The sequence below is a fragment of the Onychostruthus taczanowskii genome, unplaced genomic scaffold (assembly GCF_017590055.1).
Source record: "Onychostruthus taczanowskii isolate IOZ18803 unplaced genomic scaffold, ASM1759005v1 scaffold40, whole genome shotgun sequence".
NCBI classification, from domain to species: Eukaryota; Metazoa; Chordata; class Aves; order Passeriformes; family Passeridae; genus Onychostruthus; species Onychostruthus taczanowskii.
Genome location: NW_024501460.1, coordinates 2,719,159 through 2,744,277, shown reverse-complemented (window position 1 = coordinate 2,744,277; position 25,119 = coordinate 2,719,159). Strand labels below are relative to the sequence as shown.

General features: G+C 39.4%; 1 protein-coding gene across 1 annotated transcript; it reads left to right on the top strand.

Annotated features, from left to right (window-relative positions):
• Positions 1–2,164: 2,164 nt before the first annotated feature.
• On the top strand, positions 2,165–22,016 carry TMEM170B (transmembrane protein 170B). The gene is made up of 3 exons (XM_041413219.1): positions 2,165–2,297; positions 9,809–9,979; positions 14,042–22,016. Exons 1-3 carry the CDS (start codon positions 2,201–2,203, stop codon positions 14,170–14,172), a joined length of 399 nt encoding a protein of 132 aa, XP_041269153.1. The 5' UTR covers positions 2,165–2,200; the 3' UTR covers positions 14,173–22,016.
• The last annotated feature ends 3,103 nt before the right edge of the window (positions 22,017–25,119 follow it).

Below are 25,119 nucleotides of genomic sequence, written 5' to 3'. Positions count from 1 at the left end.
TGGGTGAGATAAAATGGTCACTAAAAGTAATCTTCCTTTTTACTGTAAGTTTGATTACACCACTTACGGTCCTGCAGACTGTGATTACGGTCCTGCAGACCGTACCTCATTCTTGGGACATTGGTCTACAACAAAAATAAATTTAGGAGTGGGGATTTTATTTAAGGACATTTAAAAATGTTTGTTTTCTCAATGTTTAGCACACAAAAGTTAAAAAGAATAAACCAGAAAAACTATTCCTAAATAATTCATTGTACGTTTCACATTCAAACTTAAATTATATGCTATTTTCTCACTGAGCCCTACTCCAACTATGGAATAATTCTGCCCTAAAAATGAATCATTACTGTATAATGAAGGGAACTGTTTTCTGTAGAGCCTGAATTACACAGCTGTGAAGTGGTGGGGTTACAAGAAGAGGAAGAGAGAGGACCTTCTCTTGATCATGGAACAGGGACCTGGCCCAGCAGCTGAGTTCTTTCTCCACTAGTGATCCCATGCTTAACCAGTGAAACCCAGAGCCCCCTAGGATGCTGTTCCCTGAGTGTTTCTCATTGCCTGGCTTGATACCTACCTGCAGAAATGCCAAGTATTGTGAGCTGCAAAAGACTTTGGAAGCACTCCCCTGAACCAGACATCCTGCAAAATCTATCTGAAAAAAAAAAAAAAAAACTGGGTCATTGGCATCAGGCAGGACATGAGTTGATTTATCTGTCGTGGCTCTTAATCTATAAATTGCAAATTTTATTATGAATTGCTTTACCTCTCCAACCCTTTCCATCAAAGGACGCTGACATAAAATGATGTTTACGAGGTACTGTAGCCAGCACTGCTGAAGAAATGCCAGCGAGGAAGTGCGGGCACTAAATGTGACCTAGGGATGCATATTTAAGAATGCATGCGGGATGATTGCTGGCTTTTACATCGGTAAGCACCGTGCATCCCGTGCTTCGAAAGAAGCCACATCCCAGCTTAAAGGGTCTGTTCCTTTATTACATAAAGAAAGCAAAGGCACAGAATAAAGATTCACTCAGGATTTCTGACGTTTTCTAACTTTCGGTGGCTTTAATCTGCGGCCACAGTGGCGGCGGAGCTAGGAGGTTCAAAGGCACAGGCAGGAGCGTCACGCAGCGTTGCCTGGATGTTGCCTCGGGATGACAGCTCGGGATCACAGACAGATCCTCCGCTGCGACGCGTGCTGTCACCTGCGCGCCGGCAGCTGCGGCACTCCCGAGCGGCACCCGCCCTGTGCGCTGCGCTTCTTTGTCCCTGTCCCTGTCCCGTCCTGTCCGCCCGGGCTGTGTCCCCAGACCCGCCGAGGCAGCCGCGGAGGTGCCTCTGCCTGCACTCTCTGGAGCTCCCTGTGCTAAGGCTGTGAGCAGCGAGGTGAAAATACTGCTCTCATCAGAACTCAGATTCTGCATTTTGCTCTTCTCCCTCGTTTAAAGGCACTCAGCAGCATCAACTTAAATACCAGCTTTAACACCATGGAATGTTATCACTTTATTTTCCCCTTTAAATCTGCCCATAGGTATATGCAGATTTGATCTGAGACACTTCTTGCTAACGCGAGTTTCTTTGGGGATCCACGACATCCCCACTCTTTCCCGCCCTCTTTGAGTCAAATCGCGATTCCGAATTTTGGTTCTCCGTTTGGTGGGAGGAGCCCGCGCCCCCCGGCTCCTCCCGCCGCGCCTGCGCGGGGCCGCCCTCCCGCTCCCGCTGCCCCGCTCCCGTTCCCGCCGCTCCCTCCCCCTCCCCTCCGGGAGCCGCTGGCGTCTGGCGCCGGGAGCCTCCTCGCTGCCGCCGCTGCTCCCGCATGGAGCCGCCCGCCTGAGGGACGGTCCGCGGCCGCCCCGCCCTCGCTCCAGGTGATGCCGGCCACCGGGGTGACGATGCCGCCGGCGAGGCGGCGGCGGCCACTGCTGATGGAGGAGGCGGTGATCATGGTGATGATGATGATGGGCGCCGCCGCCCGGCCCTGCCCCTGAGCGGCAGGGAAGCGCCAGCGGCCGGCTCCCCTCCTCCCCCGAGATCGCCCGGCTCCCCCCGGCCGCCGCCTCCCCCACCCCGTCCTCGATGTCTCCACCGCGGCGCGGAGCTCCCTTCGCCGCCTCCCCGCCCTCTCGCTCCTCGCCGCCGCCGTCTCCCTCCCGCCCCGCGGTCCGGCGGCTGCCGGACCCCGCCCGGCGGCGGCACCATGAAGGTGGAAGCGGGGGACAACTCCATGATCAACCTGTCGGTGCAGCAAGTGCTGAGCCTGTGGGCTCACGGCACCGTCCTCCGCAGCCTCACGGGTAACGGGGCAGCGCGGGCCGGGCGGCTGCGGGGCTGCGCTCCGGGGCTGCAGCACAATGGAGGGGCGGCGGTGGCGGTGCTCTCTGTGTGCCGTGTGAGGGCTGGTGTTTGTGTGCCCGAGTCTCTCGGGGTGCCTGCCTGCGTGTTCTGTGGGCAGGTGTATCGGGTGTGTGTGTGTGTGTGTGCGCGCCTGCTGCGGGGTCCAGGGAATCGGGCGGGGTCTGTGTGAGGTGCTGCTGGGGCTGGGGTGTGTGCCCGGTGTCTGGGATGCCTGCCCGTGCAAAGGGCATGAGCGTGTGGGATCTGCTCTCTCACGTTTTTATGTCCGTAATAAATAAAAGAAGGCTAATGGCATAGGGGGTGTGTATGCGAGTGAAGTGATGAGTACCTGTGCATGAGGGAAGGATTGTAGAAAGTGTGAGTGTATAAATATGTATGGAAGGCTGGAGTATGTTTGTGGAGGTGGTTGGTTCTTTATTTTGTTTTTCCCCCTTGTGGATATATGCTCATTGGCATTTGACAGAGAGCTATAAAAAAACCAACTAGACAACCATAAAGTTGAATGTGGAGAATCAGAGACTTGCCCCACTACCCCTGAGTACACCTGTGGATAATGAGACCTGTGGCAGTGGATGAGGTGACAGCTGTTTTCTGACAAGTAGCTGTAATCTTAAGCATCTGGGATTCTTAAAGACTTAGCTGTTACAAAAAAATTCTGTGAACCAAAGCAGGGTCAGGTACTTCACCCTCTGTTAGAAGAGGGGAGCTTTGGCTGGCTTTTGGTAAGATCTGGCTTTTTTCTGCTCAGTCTCAGGCTGAAAAATGGGTGTGGACTACTGTGAGACCCAAGGCATACAGTGGAGAGGAGTATCTTCTCTTATTCTGTCCTTGTGTAAAGAAAAGCACAAGCTTCCAGCTCTGAACAAACAGGGACTGGGTGTCAATAGCAGAGATGTAACTCAGGTACATCGGTTGTAGGGATGTATTAGGTAGTGAGAGATTAATGGAAAATGTTGAGTAGGGGTAGGTTTTAAAGAGTTATGGAAATATTCTAATATTTATGCAAGAGTATTATGTCACCTTTTTGCACTCTATAGTAATGGTTAGTAGATATATTCTGTTTCTTTTTTAATCTTTTAAAGGTGGAAGAAGTGGGATGAAAATAGAAGTGGGATGAAAATGGAAGTGTAGCTGAAGGTGAAGCTGTAGCAAACAGAAAGTGATTATCTTTATTGTTCTTTTAACTTTCAGGATGCATCTTAGTGTAATAAAAAAGATTAACCTTTTCATATTTATCTGATCCGTGAACTTTGTAGTGTGTGTCTGATAATTAGAGTTTCCAGATATTAGTGTGATGACACGCTAATTACAGCTCACTTCCCGGGTAGTTACTTTAACATACCTACTTTAAAAACTTGTACTCTTAAAGGAAAAAGTTGACAATGGATTTCACTTTGCTTTGTGCCAGACATCCTCTATAAAGTTTTTCTTATTAGATCATTATGTAGCATAGGCGTTTCTATGAAATTCAATGTCGAGAGTTAAAACCAGCTCATTTCTCAGTGCTTTTGCAATAAGATAAGGGTTTCTGTAAGGTATTTTTAATGTGGAATGTATTTTCTTTTTAACTTAAAAAATGTGAAAAATATTTTTTTATCCATTGTAGTGTTCTTGGAGGATGTGTCGCTGCCAGTTGTAGCTGCAGTTTCTAATTTTGTGCTTAAATGATGGCTTCTCTTACAGCCATAACCTGTTGACCTGAATGTTCTCATGGACTGTCAACAGTCCAAAACTGGCACTGGACTTAAAAATCTTTTCCACATGTTAGAATATGTATTGATATGGTCATTGATATTAATAAAAAGCTGAACTAATTACATAAGCCCTTCCTTATTCCTTATCAAAGTAAACTTTGTTCAAGACCAGAAATTCTGTTCTTTTCTCTGCCAATAAAATAGGTTTTTGAATGAGTTATCTTCTTTGACTACTTAATCCATTCCCTTTTGCACCTCTGTTAGGTATAAGGAGAAGCTTCTCCAGAATACTGGGAAAAGAAAATCATTAATATGCCATGTTCCATGAATATTCAAGACTGCCTCGTGTCTGCTTTTGGACTTAATGTTGTGGTCTGGACTGGACTTTCAAGTTGCACAAGTGAAGATTTAGCTCCTTTAGATAAACCATATTGATTGTGTTTTCACAAAGATGTTGCGAAGTGTTATCAGCTACCTTCTTAAAAATATGTTAATTTTCTGAATTTTTCAACGGGGTCCTGATATGAACTCCAGCTTAAGCCAGGAATGCTTCATACCCTAATAGTTTAATTTTGGTGGGTTCTTTTTCCTGTCAATGAGAAACTGAAAGATTATTTTAATGCCTTATATGTGAATCAGGTTCAACACAAAAAAAGGAAATCCTGTCTTTCGTTCATGGCCTCAAATACCCAGGAGACCACAGACAAGTTCATTGCTGCCATGTACACATCACACCTGGTAACAGCTAAAGCTGCCAGCATTGTTCCTTTGAGCTGAACATTGGCCCATCACCTTGGGCTGCTTGCTCCCTGTCTTCCTGACCTCTCTGGGGAGGTGCAAGTAAGGCTTTAGGAGTCATGGGAGACGTGGGGTGGCTTCTACGTCACTCTTTGTTACATCCTCCAGTAAATACAAAGAACATCTCCTTTGTATGAGCTGGTTGTGTTTTAGAGTTAGTGCTAGGTCAGGGTTTACTAGAACAAATCAGATAGCAGCTGAATTTGAACTGGAAAAGGAGAAAAAAAATCCCGTTATTAGTATACAGTAAAATAAAAATTGCTGTCACAATAAAGGACTTGGCAATATTTCTACTAATAGAAGCTCCTAAGCTCCATCCTCTGCTAATTTTTCCCAGACTGTCTGGATTTTCTTTGCCCTCTATGCTGTTACTTGGGAGGACTAGTCTGTAATTTGAGATTTAAATGGTCCTCAGCAAAGTGCTTTTTTCCCACTTAATGCAGCAAAAATGTTAACATCTCCAAACAACTATTTGACTGTATTGTTGATAACGTTGAAAGTACCAGTTAATACAATGATTAAGGACAGGACTTGGTGCTGAAGAAAAAAATATAGCATGTAAAAAGCTGAGTTACATTTGCAGTTGTCATGTGCTGTCATTTAATCCGAGTGCTTTGAGTTTATAAGCTACAGGAATCTAACATTTCTGATTTTACTGGTTCTAAATTTGATGTGTGCTACCTTCTTGACTTAAATCTGTATTTTTGTATTCTTAGTATAGGTGTTTGTTGCTTGACTTACCTCTGTAACTAATAGTAGTAGGCTGGGTACTGGGCTTAGAATGGAGAGAGAAAGAGAGAGACACTTTGTTTTGGAGTCATCACTTTTGATTTATGACATGTTGTAGGCCATCGTTATTCATCTGGCAAAACAAGCTTAGAACTTAGAGGAAAAGTGCTGAAGATGAAGGACTAAGGAGATATTCCATGTTTACTGAAGCGGAGAGGCAGTAGGACAGCATATTGATACATTATATAGATAATATTTAAAAATGTTGTAATTTATCTGCTTGTGTAAGATGAAGCTGTTGATGGGATGCAACTTCAAGTCTTGATAAGATGGAAGTGGTATGAATGTTATTCTAAGCAATGGCATGCTTTAATAAGTCTTTTCCTAATCTCTAATGTTGTTAATGCCTACACTAATACGTATATATAATGTCTATCTGTAGTGCATAAGCATAATGCATGTATGATATCTGTCTGATATGTATAAATATCAAAATTAACAAAGTGCTCTAAAACTGGTGTGATTGGGCATTAATTACAAGGTATTTGAGTTTGCAGCTTTTCTGGTAGGAAAAAAAATCGCCAACTGAGGCAAACCAGAGGAAAGGTACATAAACACTATCTTAAGTCTTCTTTTCAGTTTAAGCACTAACATTTTTCATGTTTAAAATTCTATCTCAGTTGTTCCTATTAGAAGAGCTGTGACATCTTGGCTATATGCTGAATATCACTATGCTTGTAGACTACTGGTCCTTCCCCAGTTCCCCTATTTCTCTAGGAACTGTGGAGTTTTGATAGATGTATGTTGTGTTTTGGTGACTTCAGGTAATTTGGATGCGCTAAAAGTAAACGCTGAAATTTTCTTAGGGTCAGGTAAGGGAAGTTTGCAAGCATTTTGTTGTTTGTTTTTTTCATTTTTAATTTTATACTATTCATATCTCTTTGAGGGCATGACTAATAAACTGAGGCTAAGTGAGTATTTTAATCTCTCTGACAGATATAGGTAAATCATTACCTCCGTAACAGCAGCTCATGTTGTCAAAAGAGCCAACTAATTAAAATAGCTGCACAAGGGCTGAAATTGGACTGTGCTTTTCTTGTCAGGGTAGCAATACATAAATTTATGCTGCTTAAAGGATCAGTCAGTGTATAGGACATAAATAGCTGAGACACTTCAGTCTCACTTCCTCTTCCTTAGAGATGTTGCAAATCAATTCAGCAATCAAAGTACTCAGTCATTTTTGAACAAGTGAAGTCTTGGCCATCTGTGTTCAGAGGTCGTCATTCTTTTCCTCTATTCTTTAGTAACACCTCTCAGTGTTATTCCCAACCCATTCTTTGTGCCTTTCAGTGTTACTCTAAGATACTGTTTTTGAGAGTCATCTCTTTTCATGGTTCAGTGGTTAGATGATACTGAATTTTACAGAACATGAATAATTATCTGCCCTCACCTTATCAGAGTAAGAGTGTCTGCGTTGTCCTCTGGGTGAGTGGAGCTTAAGGTCTCCTCTGATTTGCTTGAAGGGTTGTCTCTCTCTCCTTACCTTGTTTATCCCTGTTAAACAACTTACTTGGTTGGCTTCATCACTCACCCTGCAAGCAGAAGTAAATAAATGACTGTGTTGAACTAGCAGGCATAGAAAGAGTAAATAAAGGAGGATAAGAAAGGATAGCTTTTGGCCTTTTCAAGGGAAGGTGCTTGGAAGTGATTTGTCCTGTTTCAGCTCCTACATGATGTTTTAAGACATACATGATATTTTAATGGAGGGAGGTTGTAGTTTAACAAAGGTCCAGCTGCTTTTTTGTCAAACAAGGAGTATTTGTGGATGTTCTCTAATTTCCTTTTCAATATGCCTGCTGCTTTTAAGGAGTAGGAGGAGAAAGTGTGTAACAAAGAAATGAAGTTTGTATTTCTTTAGCCAACAGGACATTTTGCTGCTGACTCTATTCTCAAGCCTCCTGCCCTAAATATAAAGTGAGGGATGATGTTAATTTTCCTTGAACCTTATTTGGAATGTAAATAAGACCAAAGATAGTTGCTCACTGTGGAGAGCTATTTTGTTGTGTAAGAGTTTGTAAATATTTTTGGTTTCTTAGTTACAGGGGAGTAGTTAGCCATCCCATAAGCTTTCATTTTCTTCTAAAAATACAGTCATCCTAGTGAGTTTTCCTAAGACTGGAAGCAATTTGTCTTTTCTACCTGATAAAGGTTGACAATGCCTACAAACACCAATTTCCTAAAAGGTGATGATCCAGTGCCTAACAAATCCCTAGAAATTATGGGGTGTGACAATGTCAGATTCCCACAGACTTCCTTGGTTAATAAATCCTACTGCTGTCCTACTGTAGGTCTGGCAGGGCTGCTGTGTTCTATATTGTTAGATCTTTGGTTAATCCTTTTGTTTATGTGCTGCCACTTGAATAAAACAATGGAAACACCCAGGCTGTGCTAGTAATGGACCAGGCATGTTAGGACAGCAGGAGAGGTTCCCTTCCCACAGATTATGTCAGCCAGTCTTTCTTAATTTTTGGTAAGGGGGTTTGTGGAGTGACTGCTTGACACTTCTGCCACTGTTCTGTCACAGTAGCTTCTGAGAATGATGAGACATTCATTTAGTGGAACAGTACCGTAGTCAATCCTTTTGCCAAGATTTTTGAGACCCATCTTGGGGCCACGGGTGAAGGGATGGAGGATCTGATGAGAGCTGCTCTGAGCCACCCTCAGGATGTGGACACATGTACCCAGGCACTCAGAAGGAAAAGCTGCACCTTGAACTACAATTGAAGCATTCATTGGATGTAGATCTGCCAGCCACTTTCCTTGCTGCTCTTTTAAAAGAGTCTTTTGGCTATCATGATTTAGAGGAGCTGTACATCCTTGGGCAGACATAGTGTTGCCATTTATGCCTGTGTGGAAGGGTTGAGCTACTCCCAAAGTACTGCTAAATTAAAAAGCTTGAACTCTCTATCTGGGCTATCTATATACATATCCTACTGACAGTGGACTCCCACAATAACTGTGGTTATTGTGTAGCAACTTTTTTTTTTCTCAGCATCTTTTCAGAGTGTGTTTTGTGCTGCTGAGTATTTTTAAAGTTAGCTAATTGGGTTGTATTTTTTCCTCAAATAGTTTATATGAGTCAAGCTACATTAATACAGGCTTGCTTCGTAAGCAGGATCTTGCTTTTGTAAGGAAGCTGGGGTTTTTTGTTTTGTTCTATTTTTGAGGGAACTGCAGCAAAATCTGAATTAATGACAGTGTCGTGGGATTATGGAATACGTACCCTAATTTGCTAAATTATGTAATGATACATACCCACTGTAGCTTACTTAAAACAAAAGGGATTTTTTTCTTTTATTTACTTACCCTTTTGATTTGTAGAATGTTTTTAGAAAGTTGGCACCAAGTGAGAAAGGTTCTTGAGTTATTGTGTAGCTCCACTGATGGTTTCAGGGTTCCAGCTCTTTTCTTTGAAGATGCTCATCATGTCTGCCATTCTTCAAAGAAATGTTTGTGCTCCAAACATTCTCATGATCTGACGCCCTTTTCAGTAATTCAGATAATAGTCACTACCTCTCTCTGAAGTTCTGTACTAAGCAATTAGATGCAAGGAATTAGATGTGTTAAAATTTCTTGTTAAAATTGTAGTGTTTTTATTTGCACTTTTGAAGCTAATTTGATGGAACACTCTATTACAGCTCTTGGGTGTAGATAAGCTAAAGTCTTTAATCTCAGTTTTCCCATCTGATGTTACCTGATGCTGTCTCTTATTTGTGAGGGTGGGGGGTTGGGAAACAACAAAAGATCCACACCTGCCCCAAAATAAAAACTCCAACAAACCCCAAACCAGTTCTTGACTTTTTCCTCCTTCAGTCTTTGTGTCAGAGGACATTTCATTCTACAGAAGCAGTTAAAATGCCTACTGTGAAATTACAGTCAACACTATTTAAAGAAGTCATTAAAGGAATTATGGCTACTTGTAAAAATATACCTGAATTAAGATTTTTGCCAGAATCCTTCTTATAATTTTTAACATAATACAGCTAATCCTTTATGACAATCTGCTGAAATGAGGAAAGAGTCTTGAGCATGTGCTGATGTTGTCTTTTAAGATGGAAATCAATACTGATTTTCTCTTACTGTTGATTGTTTGCAATGTTTTAAAGTTTCTTACTTATAAAGTTCTTGTCTTTAAAATATTAACCCTTTATTTGACTGCTTTCTTTCAGAGATGTGGTACTGGGTTTTCCTCTGGGCTCTCTTCTCCTCTCTCTTTGTCCATGGTGCTGTGGGAGTATTAATGTTTGTGATGCTGCAGAGACATAGGCAGGGGAGACTGATATCTGTCATTGTGGTCAGCATTGGATTTCTGGGTTCTATAACTGGAGCAATGATAACCAGTAAGTCTGCTTTTTGTTCTTGTTCGGGGGTTTTTTTTGTTGTTGCTGTTTTGGGGATTTTTTTCCTTTCTTATTTTACATCTAACTTCTTAATAAAAAAAAAACCAAAAAGAAAAAAAAAAAAAACCCAAAAAAAAACCAACAAACCACCAGCTTTTTGTAGTTAATTGTTAATTGTTTATTAAGGATTCTGCAATAGTTATAGAGTGGCTTCCCCCACCTCCCAAAAAAAGAAAAACTAAGCTTTGCTGATGTTCTAGGTGAAATACTGTTAGGCAAGGACATCTGTTACAGAGTTTCTTATGGAATTAGATGAATGGCTACCACTCAAGATACAGTTTTTCATTTTTTATTTCTTGACATTGTATCTCAGATAGGTGCAACAATTTTTTCTGTTAAAGTCCAAAGGTTCTCTGAGCTGTAGTTAAAATCCACACTCAAGTTTAAAACATTGCAGAAAGTAGGAGTGTGTTATATAGTGAAGTGTGGAAGGCTTGCACCTGACTAAATATGACATGAGTGTTGTTGCCAACAATGTTTTGAGAAAATGCTGCTCATCTGTCCTCATCTAGGGTTATTGGTATCAGATGTTGCTTTTCCATCTTTCCCAAGAAATTCCATTATCTACTTCACCACTGAAACATGGGCCATAAAACCTGTAGGACACTTTATTCATTCTTTGGTTTCATCATATCTAGCTCTGTTTATCAAACTTATAAATGGACTACAGTAGCATTCCCAAGCAAGTAGGAGCATGCTGAGTTTTCTCTTGTTTGGGATAAAATAGTGAATGCTATTTTTTCAGGAAAGAAGCACGTGCTTGTCTGCAACAGTGCTGGTAGGGCGTTCTCAGCATTAAAATCCATGTGTTGAGTGGTGCCTATGTTAACTGAGCCGTAGTTTCTGCCCCAAAATCTTCAGTGTTGCAGAAAAGGTTACCTAACTTGAAAGGTCTCTGAGGCTAAGGAGCCATAAATCTAGCAACTACCATATAGTCTGAAGGCAAAACTTCCCACCTTTCATTTTGGTTTTCCTGTGTTCTGCCCAGGTTATCAGAATAGTGGTATCACTATCAGCTTCGGACACATTCATAGAGCATTTTTGTCAGATTATTTCTTATTGCTGCTGAAAGACCTTCCTGACTATTGTTTTTCAAGGCTAAATAAAAATGCAAACGTCACGAGAAGTTTCACTAAGACTTTGCTCAAAATGTTGTTTTAATTGCTACAGGTTTCTCAGCTTAGAATTTCCACCAGTTAACACAGTATGCTTCAGTATAGCTATTTTTTGTTGGGTTTTTTGGGGGAGGTTGGATTTTTATTTTTTTTTTCCTAAGATAAGTTGGAATTAGTTGAGTGCCTTATATTATATGTTATGCTGATTTTTGTCTTAGGATTAAAATGGCAGTGGCCTGTTACAAGGTCAGCCATGCAGGAGCATTTCTGAAGAACTGAGATAGGAAATGTGGTGTTGAAAGATCCAAGCAGAGACTTTCACAGCTTTGTGTGCTGGGGAGGTTTCAGGATCAGTGTCTCTCAAATGAAAGTACTTTGTGTCTTTTATCTTTGCATAAAAAGAGGAGCAACACAGTTGTATTTTTGGCATCCAGTTTTGCAGGTCAAAACATTTAGCACGTAAGCAGTCGTGTTTGTGTGCATATTCATCTGAGAACTTCTCCAAGCTTAGACTGTCGACTTGTTATGCTGTTCCCAAAGGTTTTGCAGAGAGCATTACAACTAGCTTAGGCAAGTACTTTTATCTTGAAGTATTTTTTGTTTCTGGCCAGAACTCAGTTGTTTCATACTGACAGAAATTCTGTGGGGAGCTTTTGAAGGCAAATTATGGTGATCAAATATTAAAGATGATTTTTAATAGCTATTATGCTGCAAACTGAGAGATGGAAGTTAAAATATCTAAAAGCTATTTGAATATGCCTGGTCCAGTGCTTAAGAAATTGAAATAGCAAACTGACTTGAATTTCCACTTTGCATTTCCAGTCTTCTGCCTTGTTTGTGTAGGACAATGAAGGCAGCATAGAATATTGCACAATTTTTAATTTAATAAGTTCAATTTTGCTCAGGGAGATCTTTCAAACTTTCTGATGTTCTGGAACCTTTTTAGCAGCATATAGAATAGCAGGAGACTCCTCTGTTTCTTAGCGTTGAAAAGTCATGGAAATTAAGGATAATTTAAAAAGATATTGAAAAATTACTAATCAGAAGGGAATACAGTAAAAAAGAAAAAAACAACAACCAAAATAATAAATAAAATAATAATATAAACAAAATAATAATCATAAAAAACAAACAAGCCCACAAAGCAACAGCCAAAAAAAAAAACCCACCAAGCCAAACAAGAATATATAAACACCAGGCAGCTCAAGGCAAGAATTTTAGCTGTATTTGATCCAGAAGGGCCTGTCCTTCCTCCTCTTCCCCAGCACACTCCTTTTTGGTGACAAATTCTCATTTCCCTCGTTGGCAGCCTATTGTACATACTTTTGGCTCTGTACCATCTGTGCTGGGTTATGCATTACAGGTTGTACTGCACACTGTTATTTATGTAATGATGCATAATTAGCAAACTATCAATTTTTTATTGTTTTATTCTGAATATTTCTCAGAATATCTCAGTGTTTTTTCAAAAGACCAAAATTTCTCTTATTGATCCAGTAGTAACAGTTCTGGTGTACTTTTTTGGCCAATTTGAATTCGCCTTGAGAGTTCAACCTGAAAAATAATTTTAATGTCTGTAGTGGGCTCAATCTAAAGGATCTCTTTCAGGTTTTGACAGCAGCTAGCCAAGGAACAAATGGAAAAGCTTATGAAAGGTAGCTGAGCGAAATACCATAAGGCTAGCCTTCTGGTGAGATATTTCAGACAAAATATACTTTACAGAATATCTTTAAAAAAAAAATGAATTAACCCAAAAGTTGCCTAACAGTATGATTAATAGTGTTTGTAAGTACTGTTATGGCACAATCACTAGTGAATCCTACTCTTCCTAAAGCGGTTGTGAAACTGAAGTGTTACTTTTTGAAGATGTCAGATGATTCAGATGCTGACTGTGCTTTCAGAAAATCTGTTGTGACTTAATGTATTTCTGTGTCACTAATGGATTTTGGATCACTATTCACAGCAGACTATTCCTGTTAGTGACGTGCAAAAACCAAAAAAAACCCCAATTTTTGTAAACTCTTTCTTATTATTTAAAAAAAGTTTTGATGACTTTTCAGTTCTCTTTGGGCCTGAAAGAGCCTCTGTGCAATCACTGAAGTCATTTAATTATGACTAGATAGCATCTGAGACAGTGCATACTGAAGGTCTACAATTAAATTTTGGGTTTGGTTTAGGTTGATCCTGGCCTCTTGATATCATATTTCAAATGTGAATTTGCACACAAATGTACAAGAAAAATGATCTGTTGAGTTTGGAATTTTTTTATGTGCTAAAATCTAATTGTATTGGTTAGAAATTTCCTCTCATGCACATTTATGGTAAACACTGAAATACTTTCATGTTTTGCTAGGTTTGCTAAACAGTTGTTAACAATTCAGTAGTTTAAGTTGAAATAAACTCATTTAGTATGACCGGTTTATTCAGCTGAAATGTTGAATGAAGCTGGTCAATGTGTGTTTGCAATTGTTTTGTGGACACTCACAGCTTTATTGTTCTTGCCTTCTCCCTGCCTGTACAAGCAGTATTAAACCACTCTTCAGACCTGGTCAATTTTTAGAGGACTGTCTTGCTACCTTTTCAAACTGGTACAAGGCAAAAAATGTTAAAAAAAAAAAAATTGAAGATGTGTACAGGGAAACAACAAGATTCGATTTTCTTAAACTGATGATGGAAAAGTTGATCTGGTTCAGCTGGTAAAATCATTCCTGAAGGATATATATAACTATAAAAATACAAGCAAGGCTGGTAATTGTGTAATGCCATGAAGTAATGCAATGTTTGGTAATGTTCTGTAAATAGCTGACACATGGAGTAGATAATTTGTCACATGTTTCAACCTTGGCTTTTTCTGTGATTTGATCATTGTTCTCCTTGTGATCCTTAGGTGCTGCAGTAGCTGGAATTTACAGAGTAGCAGGAAAGAATATGGCTCCCCTAGAAGCTCTTGTCTTTGGCGTTGGACAGACAGTACTGACATTAATTATCTCATTTTCAAGAATTCTCGCGACGCTTTGAAACTCATGTAGAAAGGGGGGAGAGAAACATCTTTAATCTGAAGAGAAGCTTCCTGACAGTGGATTCATCAGCTTATGAACTCCAATTCTAGTGCAAGGGGAAGGAAGCTATGTGGAAAGTGCACTACAAATCTCGAGGCTCAGTCAAATGAACAGGCTGTCCTCTAGTGTTGGAACTGCTGCACTCCTGCACTGCGCCTTAACGTGCCTCTGTCACGGCGAGGGGAGATCCCTGGGTGCCAAGCAGAGATGGAGCACCTCCAGCAGCTGCCAGGCAGGTCCATGCTTGGTGGTGGGATCACTGTCCTTAACACCTTGGAATGAAACAGAGGGGCCATCCTGAAAGTTGCTCCGTTTGCCAAACTTGGGGTTTAATTCTGAGCGGGTGGCTGGGTAAGCTCTGGAATGTAGAGGAATTCTGTGAATGTGCACAATTCTCCTTGAATTCAGGTGAAATAGCAAGATAACTGACTTTTGTGTATTAGAAGAATCTCTCTGGATGCTGAATATTCCTGTTCAGCATTCAAAACAATGGTTAGATCTGTTTCAAAATGTAGATTAATTTTGATGGGGTTTAAGAACCACAGCTTTAACAACCCTGGTGCAGTGAGCACTATGTGAAGAATGGCTCGTGGCAGTTTTGTTCCTTGGTACATTTCTTTGTGATTTTAGCCTGTCAGAAATCAGGAGTTTAAGGTGACTGTATGAAGGCTATTAAGTACAAGCTGTTGTGTATGCACAAACAAATCTTAAACCGATGTTTTCCTTGAAATTACTTTCTCTTAAGCATACAGATGGCTACCAGCCCTTCTGCAATCCTCAGAAAAAGGGTATGCATTGCAAATAAACTCCCTATATTTAATTAAGCACTGGTAGGACCCTTACCCCTACATGTATTCTGTAAGGAAAACACAAATACAACAAACTCTCAGAGAATACACCTATGAGGAAAATAGAAAGGGTTAACAATATGATATCTTGGTTTTCTAATGAACAAAATAATAAAATGGTTACCATACTCCAAAAATTTGTAAGTGGGACAGCACTAATGTATTTACTACCTTGTTTCTGAATACTTTGTATCTTTGGAAAGATTAAGATACCTGGAACTTTCAAATACTTAGCTTTCAGTGGTTTGTGCTTTTCTAGTTTAAAAGGGACTGAGTGGTGTTGTGCATGTGAAATGTCATAAATGTGAGTGTTTGGAGTAAAGAGAAATTTTGAGTCTAATGACTAATTATTTATGAAATACAAAATTTAAAGGGCAAAAAGTTCTGTTAATAAGGAATCTTTTACATCTTCTCTCAGCTTAAGGCTTTTCATTAAGGTGTCTCTTAATGATGACGGGGAGTCAATCACTCAAAGGTTTTGCTGTTATGATGTCAAAAAGACTTTCAGGACTGTCACAAACACTGGCACCTACTGCATACCTAAAAGAATATGTTTAAAATGTAACTTGCAATCCAGTCATTGCTTAGTACTTTAAAATATAACGAATTAACCTGTCTGCCTTTATCTTAATCCACATACCTTTCTTTAAAGTACTAGAAATGCTAATAGTATTTGTTTTCTTTGAAAGCATCAAAGTCCTGTTGTGGGCTTTGCAGGGAACAAGTTAAAATATAGGTTTATAAACATTATTAGTGTTATTTTTACTTCTAATTGCTTAAAAAATGTAGCTGAATACATATACTGTCATTGTTTTTGAATGTCTTCAAAAACTTTCCTGTGGTTTGTTTTTTTGTCATTTGTCTTTTATTTTTGCTTATAATTTTTGGCACACAACCATTGCACTTTAATAGACAATGAAATTATGACATCTGTAACAAGCAATTGAAACTTCTCCCCATTGTCTTAAATTGTGAGAAAACTGGTTTCAGGTATTTAAGTCAAATTGAATAATAAAGTGATTAAGATATTTCTCCTAATGTGCCTTGTTACCTATATGTTTAGGGGAGAGGATTTTAAAAAAATTGTCACATCTTCATTCTTGTTCTATTTTAATTATTTCTAATTAATTTGGTTACTTGATACAGTGTCCTGATCAACAGAGTTTAAAACATTTTATTTGACAGCCTGGAAATGCTTGTCTGGATCAAAACCAACCACATCACGAAGAATTGTTTTCAGTAATTCAGACTGTCTCATGCCTTTGTCTCACACTGAAACTAATTCACAGATTCCAAATTTCCTTGAACACCTCAATTCTTAATTTTTATAAGAGGCTATTATGCTGCCACTGGTCAGTGGCTGGCTGTCTTTCTCTAAGTTAAACTACAGCAGACTGCTGCCAACTGATTAGATACATATGCTTGTATTGATGAGCTACATTCTTCATTTTAATTACTGTGCCAGTGAAGTTGTTGCCACTGTAACTCTCCCCCTTGGACAAGGAGGCATCTTTGCAGGTTTTAAGCTACCTTTCTCCAAATAATTTTTATTGCATAGGTACTTGTATTCACTTTTAAAATGCTAAATGTGCTTAGCTCTCTCTGCATTGTGTGGCATTATTGCCTGGAAACAAGGGACAGGCAGATAATATAATGCTTAAGTGGCCTAACAGGGACAAGGCTTTATTTGACAGAAGTTTGTTTTCAGCTCTTTCTTGTGAGGAGTTTATAATGATGAAAAGTTTGTCTGTGAAGTGTTCTTTGATCACAGCATGAACTTACTGCTTAATAACTCCAGCAGTGAAAGAAAGTGAGAGTGCCCTTATGTCTGCAAAACTTGGAACTTTCATTCCATATCCCTGTTAAGCATAAGGTGCTTTAGTCAGTGTTTATGTGTGTGTGTGTGTGTGTATATATGTATATATTTGAATGAATGGTGGCTTTGTGGAGTTTGTTTTATACCTGACACACGCTAACAACTGAAATAGCTTTTCCAATAAAAAAATAAAATTACTTTAGATAGCCTCCCCTCCCCCTTCCCCTCTTAATGAAGCTACAAAGACATCTTTGTGTGTGAATGGCGCTGATGGTACCCTGGTTCACCCTTGGACAATGCAGTGTTGTCCACACAGGATGTTTTAGCACTATCTTCAATCAGCTCTGCCTGTCTCTGCATTGTATCAAAGTGCACATTCTGCATTGTGCAGAACAAATGCATCGACACAATTTAATATTTGGAAGAAGGGGGAGTACTGAATATATTATTTAATGTGGAAAAGGTACTGGTTTTTTAGAAGCTGATGCTATCAAAGATTCAAACATTCCACACACTTTCAATTTATCAATATGATCATAGAATTGTAAAATACCAGGTTGGAGGGGACCTCAATTATGGTCTGGTCCAACATTTCCTGTCAAGAGTATGATCTAGACAAGGTAGCCCAGCACCCTGACCAGCCAAGTCTTTAAAGTTTCTATTGCCACTCATCTTTTCCATGTGACTGCTTGTAATAAGGAGTCTCTTCTTTGTAGCCACACTTTGAAAATTGGAATATGGTGATAAAGTCTCCCTTAAGCCTTCTTTCTTCATGAATCAACCCAGTTCTTTGCCTTTCCTCATATGTCAGGCTTCCCAGACTGTTGATTATCCCTGTGGCCTTTCTCTGGAGCCTTTCCAGCCTGTCCATGGTTTTGTGTGTTTTTTGCATGTCACGGACCAAAGCTAAACACAGAGAGCCCAGTATTGCAGGTGTGGCCTGTCAAGTGGCTGAGAGAGATAATGGTGATTTTCTCTGCTGGTGATGCCTTTGTTGATCCAGTTGGCTTTCTTTGCCATAACAGCACACTGCTCACTCACATGGAGCTGCTCGTTCACCAGGACCCCCAGATCCCTTTCCGCAGAGCTGCTCCTCAGACAGGTCCATCCCAGCCTGTGCTGCACTCCTGGATTGTGTTTTGCCAAGTGCAAGATCTTACCCTTTTCTTTGTTGAACTTTCTGAAGTTCTCTGTACATCCTATCAATGTCCTTTTAGTTCTCAATGTGTATTTTTCTGCTTTTCCATTTCTGGTACACTTCTTTTCTGGATTTGAGCAAATTCAGAGGTTCACAGTTAAGCCAAGGAGGTCTCTTGCTCTGCCTCTTTCCTGACCTTAAAAGGGATGAACTGGTTTAGTGTTTCCAGGAGACTGTTGGTGAAAAACTCCCAGCACTTTCTCCTCCATAGCATCCCTTCCCATGGGCTACGAACGTAGTGAAGTTTGCTCTTCTAAATCTAAAATGTTTGTTCATTGACCTTCAGCATGCTCAGCAGGATCCCACTACCGTGACCATGGCAGCCGAGGCTGTCCCTGGTTGGGGTTTTACAAAGCAGGTTTCCTTGGCTTGTGAGTAGCAAGTTCAGCAGTCTCACCCTTGATTGGCACATCTAACCATCTGTATTCCAAATATGTCCTCTACATACCACAGGAATGTGACGGATAACATGTGGGATGCTGTACTGTTCTTCCAAAAAGTGTCTAGGCAGCCAAAATCACCCATAGAACCAGGTTCTGTTGACCCAAAGCTTTCTTAAGTGACCCAAATATTGTTTCATTGGTGTTATTTCCTCAGTTTGAAGGTCAGTAGCAGATGCCTACTTGGAGATTTCCCTTGGAGACGACCTCTCTCACCTTGACTTGGGCATTCAATAGAGTTTCCACAATCTCTGTGCATTGGTATGCAGATACTGGAGGTGGCTCTTTTGGGAAGCAGCTAAGGAGCATTTGGCACTGTTCTGGGTGGCTTGACTTATTCCCCAAATCAAAAAATTCTGTTTTGATTCAAAACTTGCAGCTATGTTTCAGGAAAAAAATCTTCCAAAAATTATTGTCTTTAAATTCTGGGTAATTTTGAGTTTATGAAATTAAGCTGTGTGCTATGGCTAGCCATGATTTGCTGTTGACTTTTTTTTTAAGAAACCAATAATTTAACCAGTTTTGAACTATCAAAATGGATCTGATTTTGTCTAAAAGAACTTTCTATTTTTGAAGTACACTGTTTTGATTTCGATAAAGAAAATAGTGTTTCCCTCTCAATATATTGTACATTGATATTTATTTTGCTTACAATTTGTATTTGAGTTCTGTTGTGGGGGGCACAGATATAATGCCATTTGAGCAGAAACTGTAATGGAGTCTGAGCTCTAATAACTATAAGGATTGGGTCTTTTTGTTTTAATTTATGTATTTTATGCACTAGGCATATTTTAATAATGCCTTGCCTGCATTAAATCTAAGTATTTATACCATGAGCATATTAAACTGGATGTTTTTGTACACAGCCACATCACACGTGTGTAATTCCAGATGAATAGACACAATAGTATTGCTTGGTGTAGTGAATTGTGGATTAATCAGTTAGCCTCCCTCCCCAGAAAGTATGTGACTCTAATAAGGCCTAGAAATGCAATTGTGAACCTGAGAATGTTTTTCAGCTGCTCTTCTGTTTCTAGAAATAGTTTTTTTATTGTGTGTGTATTTCAGTTAAGGGGAAAAACATGGAGATAGGTCACAGTTGTCATCCTAATAACCAATCTAATTCCAAGCAATTTGAGACAAAATGGAATTCTGAATGTTGTTCATAAATTATGATGGAGTGTTACATATACAAAAATGCTAAAGCATAACTTTTTTTCAGAGTTACCAAAATTTAACATACATAACAACTGCACCAGCATATTGAAGGGGTACCTTTTGAATTATAACTTTTAGTCTTGAGACTGGGAGCAGCCCAAGGTGGAAAGACTGTTCAAATCCTCAGCTGAAGTAATAAATGTTCTTTGAGTAGAGATGAATTTAACAGAGCTGAACATTTGTTTTGAGTCAGTCAGAAAAGTATTTTGTCCTCTGTTACAGCAGTGAAATCTTCATCTGGGTTCATTAATTTGTGTAGTAGCTGCACATAATTTTGGGAAAATGAAGTTATCCTAGAAAGTAGAATTCAACCTGAGTACATACATTTGATATTCTAAAATTGTGACAGATTTTGTCCTGAAGTATGCTGTTTCTGCTGTTTCCCACAACTGTGCCTGAAGTTACAGATGAAATTCAAGCTGTGCATTAATTCTAAATGTAATCACAAGGACATCTCAAAGCCTGTGAAGATATATTACTGCTTGGGGTATTCTCCCAGTGTAGTAGGTATAAAAACAATTGTGCTCTAAAAAAATGATCTAAAGTATTTTCCTTCAGGAATGCACATTTTGTCACTTCTGATTGCTCGTCTTGTAGTTACTGAAGACTTTAGGAAGCTACTGCATGAATCCTAGCAGGATTTGATAGCTGTTGAAGAGAATGGATATTATGTCCTTTTGTTCTTCTTCTGTGGACCAAAACACGAACTCTAAAGCAAAGTAAAAACTGAAGAGACATTTTCAGTAAAGTAAACAATACTTGATTGATACAAATGACATTCCTTTTGATTTGAGACTTAACTCTCTAGGCTTACTTGAGAAATTTAGTATCAACACTGCAAAACCCACTTTGGATTATCCACCAATATAAGGTATATGGGAGCTAAAAATCTAAAACCTTTTAAAATTACTTGGCTAGAGGTTTTCCTTCTTTGAAATGTGCCTAGATTTTATACAGATAATGGAGTTCTGAAGGTCCTTCATATTTTGGGTGTTTTAGATGATAATCAGGTATCTATAGAACTAAACTTTTGACTGTGACAATATATAGAATACCACACAATTCTTCGGAAGTGCTTACAGAAGCCACTAAGAATAACTACCTATTTTACCATTAGAAAAAAATCTTTATCATCTGTATTGATTACTTTAACAGTTGTACTATAAGCTTTACAAATACAAGTATTATAACCATTTGGATTTGGCTGAACAAATAGGAGGAGAGGAAAATGGGAATTTGAAAATCTTTAAAAATTACAAAGGTAAAAAAATATTCATTAGTCCATTGACAGATTTGTGCTCCTTCAGTACAGCTTTTCATCAAGCATGAATTAACCAATAGAACATTGTTGGTGTCTCACTAGAAACTGTCTTGTTGATAGAATGCATTCTTCAAACTTGTATTAGAAATAGATGTTCATATCTTCACTTTATGAAGTTACCTAAGCTAAAGTGTTGTGACCTAGGCAAAGTTACGAAGCTGAAAGATAGCAACAACATTGCTGGAGAAGAGTGATTTAACATTTAGTTGATTTATGCTTTGTACAGGACTCTGTTATGGTGTGCAAAAGGTACTTGTTTTGAGTGGTGGATGTACTGCATGCTCATGTAATAGTTTAGCTCCAGTTAAAAAAGATGGCATTTAAGTTGTAAATATTGTACACTACTATATTTAATTTTTTAAGCAACTTTTTTATTTCCCTGTTTGTGTACAGTTCTTTATGTACATATTAAAAAACCTAAAACAAACAAACAAACAACAACATTTGTAGTTATCTTTTGCATTTTAATTGTGTTAACAATCTAAATATGTCCATTCAGCTGTCTGTTTAATTTGAAGTTTTCATTGCATGCTTTCAGGTTCTTTGAAAAACAGCAATAACAGTTGGACAATTATTTAAAGTAAAACATTCTTCTGCACAATTTCCACTTCCATTCTTTAGAATGCAGACACAGTGGAACAGTTGTCCAATTGTAAGATTTAAAGAATCGTTAAGTAATTTTTTATATTTATTTTGGTTTTGGTGGTAGGAAATGTCTCATAGTAGCTTATAAACAGAATTTGCAAGTTAAACATGTTTTTTTCTCATGCTCATTTATTTAACTAAAATTTTCTATTAAAATATTTTCATAAACTTTCTGTAGCTTACTGCATGTTCTCCTAACTAATCATGAAGCCATTTGTCAACCTCTATATGAAATACTCGGACAACACAAGTTTTACATTTTGTGAATCTGGTTGAAATGTACACATGTACACATAAAATAAAGCTAAAATTAGCAAATAAATGATGTACCTTCTTGTAGACCACAGTGGTGTGTCCCTGCAATTGTCTGAACTGTGATTTATAGATAGAAAAAAACCCTTCCTGGTACCTGTGTTAGCACCAGACTGAAGTGTGTTGTGGGCATCACCATTTCTCTGTTGTTTCCACACACAGCTCTATAACCTATGACCTCTGTTTCTTACAGTGGAACTTTAGCATGTGGGAAAAAAAATGTCTGAGCAAATGAATCATCTGTAAATGGCTGGTTACAGCAGAAACTGAGGCAGCTGCCTCTGTGGTTGTAATAGGATTTGTTTATGCAACTGGCTGTATGTAGTTTAGAAAACAAATTGGTTGCAGAAATGAGAACCAGATTGATATAGTTCATCAGGTTAAGCCAGCTCGCAAGAGAAAGCTCTTTGGGAAAAATATCCTTAGTCAACATGATGTAAATAGTTTTTATAGGGTTTTTTGTTGTTGTTGTTGGTTTTGAGGTTTTTCTTTTGTTTTGGGGTTTTGTTTTTTTTGGTTTTTTTTGGTTTTTTTTGTTGTTTTTTTTTTTTTTTTGTGGTCCTGCTGAGGTATATAGCTGCTAGTTATTCCTGCTTTTGTCCCATGCACTTAATTTTTAAGGAAGTCTAATTCACCATGATTAGTCATTATCCCTCAGAGATGTTATTTTGACAGACTGTAGTGTAAGCTTTACATTGTTTATTTTAAAGGAAAAAAGTTTGATTTGCTTTATATTTTCTTAAATCATCTGTATGGGAACATTCACCGGTAAATATGTGTGTCTTTCCACGGAGACTGAAAGCATTGCTTTTAGAGATGGCATTGCAGGAGCTGACTTATGAAGTGCTTAAGGGGCTTTAGAGAGTAAAAAACTAGCTTGCTATGTGTCAAAGTAGTAGTGGGTAGTGAGTTTTTTTGTTTGTTTTGGTCTTTTGTGCATTTGAAGTTTTGGTTTTGGGTTTTTTTAATTTGTAATTTAAAGTTGCTTTCAAGATGAGCTTTTACTGATGGAGGTACAAAAAGGGAAATCAATCTAGAGGGAAGGGTTCAAAATACCTGAATCTTCTGAATATAAACTCTGGAGGAAGTTGTGTAAGGCACAAAGCAATGCTTTGTGCAAAAATACCAGCTTTAAGAGTAACTGCCAGAAGCAAGCAGCTACTTTGATTTTGCACACTGCGTGCGGTGGGGTGCCTGCCTCTGCAGAACAGCTGGATCTGCCTCTGGACACAGCAGGGATGTTCCACTGCCCCCCTGCTCCCTGGCTGCCTGCCTGGGACCCCTGCAGGAACATCTGTGGCATCTGGGCTGTGTCCCCCGCTGGAGCCAGGGGACAGCAGGAGCTGAGGGCACGAGAGCTGCTCCAAGGTAAGTCATCTCTGTGCCCAAACTGGAGCTCTCACCCCAGGAAGAGCAATGCCCAAATGCTATTTCCAGTACCCCACAATGGCTTGTTCACAACTGAATCTTTTTTTTTGTCCTTCTTAAAAAGTGAGATGTGCTTACTTATAAGACACATACTCTCCCAAAGAACAGATTTTCTTCTATTCTGAGAAGCTTAGTTTCAGGGAATGCTGTTAAGCATTGCATCCTACATCACCTCACAGAAAGGTGTTTCACTCTTCCTGACACACGAGAGAAATAATATGTCAACTTTAGAATACCAAAAGTAATTTGCCTGGTGGGTTGGGTGCAACCAGAATAAAACCGTGTTAAAGTGTTCTATGTATTTTAACATATATATGTTTGTAGACATATTATATGTAAATATAGACATGTATATATCCATATCTATGTCTATATATCTCCATATTTACTTGAGCTTCTCTTCCTGGCTATACTTTGTAAATGGTGGTGCGGGTCTACCTTTTCTTTTAGAAGTATTTGTTATTTTTCAAGTATTCCTAGGAAGCTTGGGTACAGAAGTACAGTGTAGGCGAAGCTTGTTCAACTGTATAATAGGATACGAGTTTAAATTTTTCAGGGAGCATGAGGACACAACTTTTATTTCAAGTATGTTCCTTTTGTCCAAATAAATTATGGCATGTGTCAGCTCAACTCTGTTGATGGATAATAGAACAGCACTGATTACTGACATTCCAGGCATGATAGATACTGGCACTATCAGGAGTTTTTTTAAATTGTTAAAAGCTGACTGAAAATATTATTGTAGAATAGCAGCTTGAAATGTTATCAGTGGAAGGGGAGCCAGAGTAATCACTAGTCTGAGCCTATAGCTTCCTATTTAACATGGAATTCATCCCAGCACAACTGTTTCAGGACCAGATGAGGCTACCCCTTTGCACAGTGCCTATCAGCTGAGCAGCACCTTTGTACTGTGGTTGCATTTTACTTTAGAGCTGCCTAAACTGTCCCTGGTGCTATCTAAAAAATAAATAAAATGAATAATGGTGCCTTAAAAAAGAATGTTTCTAATGCCTGCACTATTTGTTCTCTGTTTAGTGTTGGAGCAGTTACAGCTAATGGATGCCTTTCCATTTCCAAACCTTGCCGGGCACAGCTTCTGCTTTTAGCACAATTCCAAGTACCCTCCCTCATGAGAGGTTATTTGTTGTCCCTAACTACCCTGGTAGAGGTGTGCAGCCCTGCTCCTAGCACTGGACAGCCTAGAGCCTTGGTCCCTGACTGTAGCTCTCTTGTGCTGGCATGTATGCACAGGACCTGCCCTACGGAGGCTGTAACTAAGTGTGAGACTGCAGAAAATTGTCATCTGAAGGCAGGATGGGGGAAGTACGAGGCCACAGCATTGTTCAGTGTGCTAAAATGATAGGGTTTAGAAAATTGGTTTTTAAAAAGCCAAAATTTGGGCTGTTATCACATGGCTAAGTAACTTGAGTGATTAGGGATAAAGCATAACAGTGCTTGGGAAGTCAGTCACTGGCAGCCAGCGACATGAGAGGCTCACTGGATGTGGGTGAAAGTGCCCTGATAGTCCATTAGGTGGCTTCAGTGGCTCATACTTTGGAATACATTGAAATAAAAGCATGGAACTTAGCTAGGGTGGGGAAGACTAGGATGCATTGAATTATGGTGAGGATCTTTGTAGAGTGTGAAAGGGAGCAAGGAAAGCTGTATTTCTCGGAATGG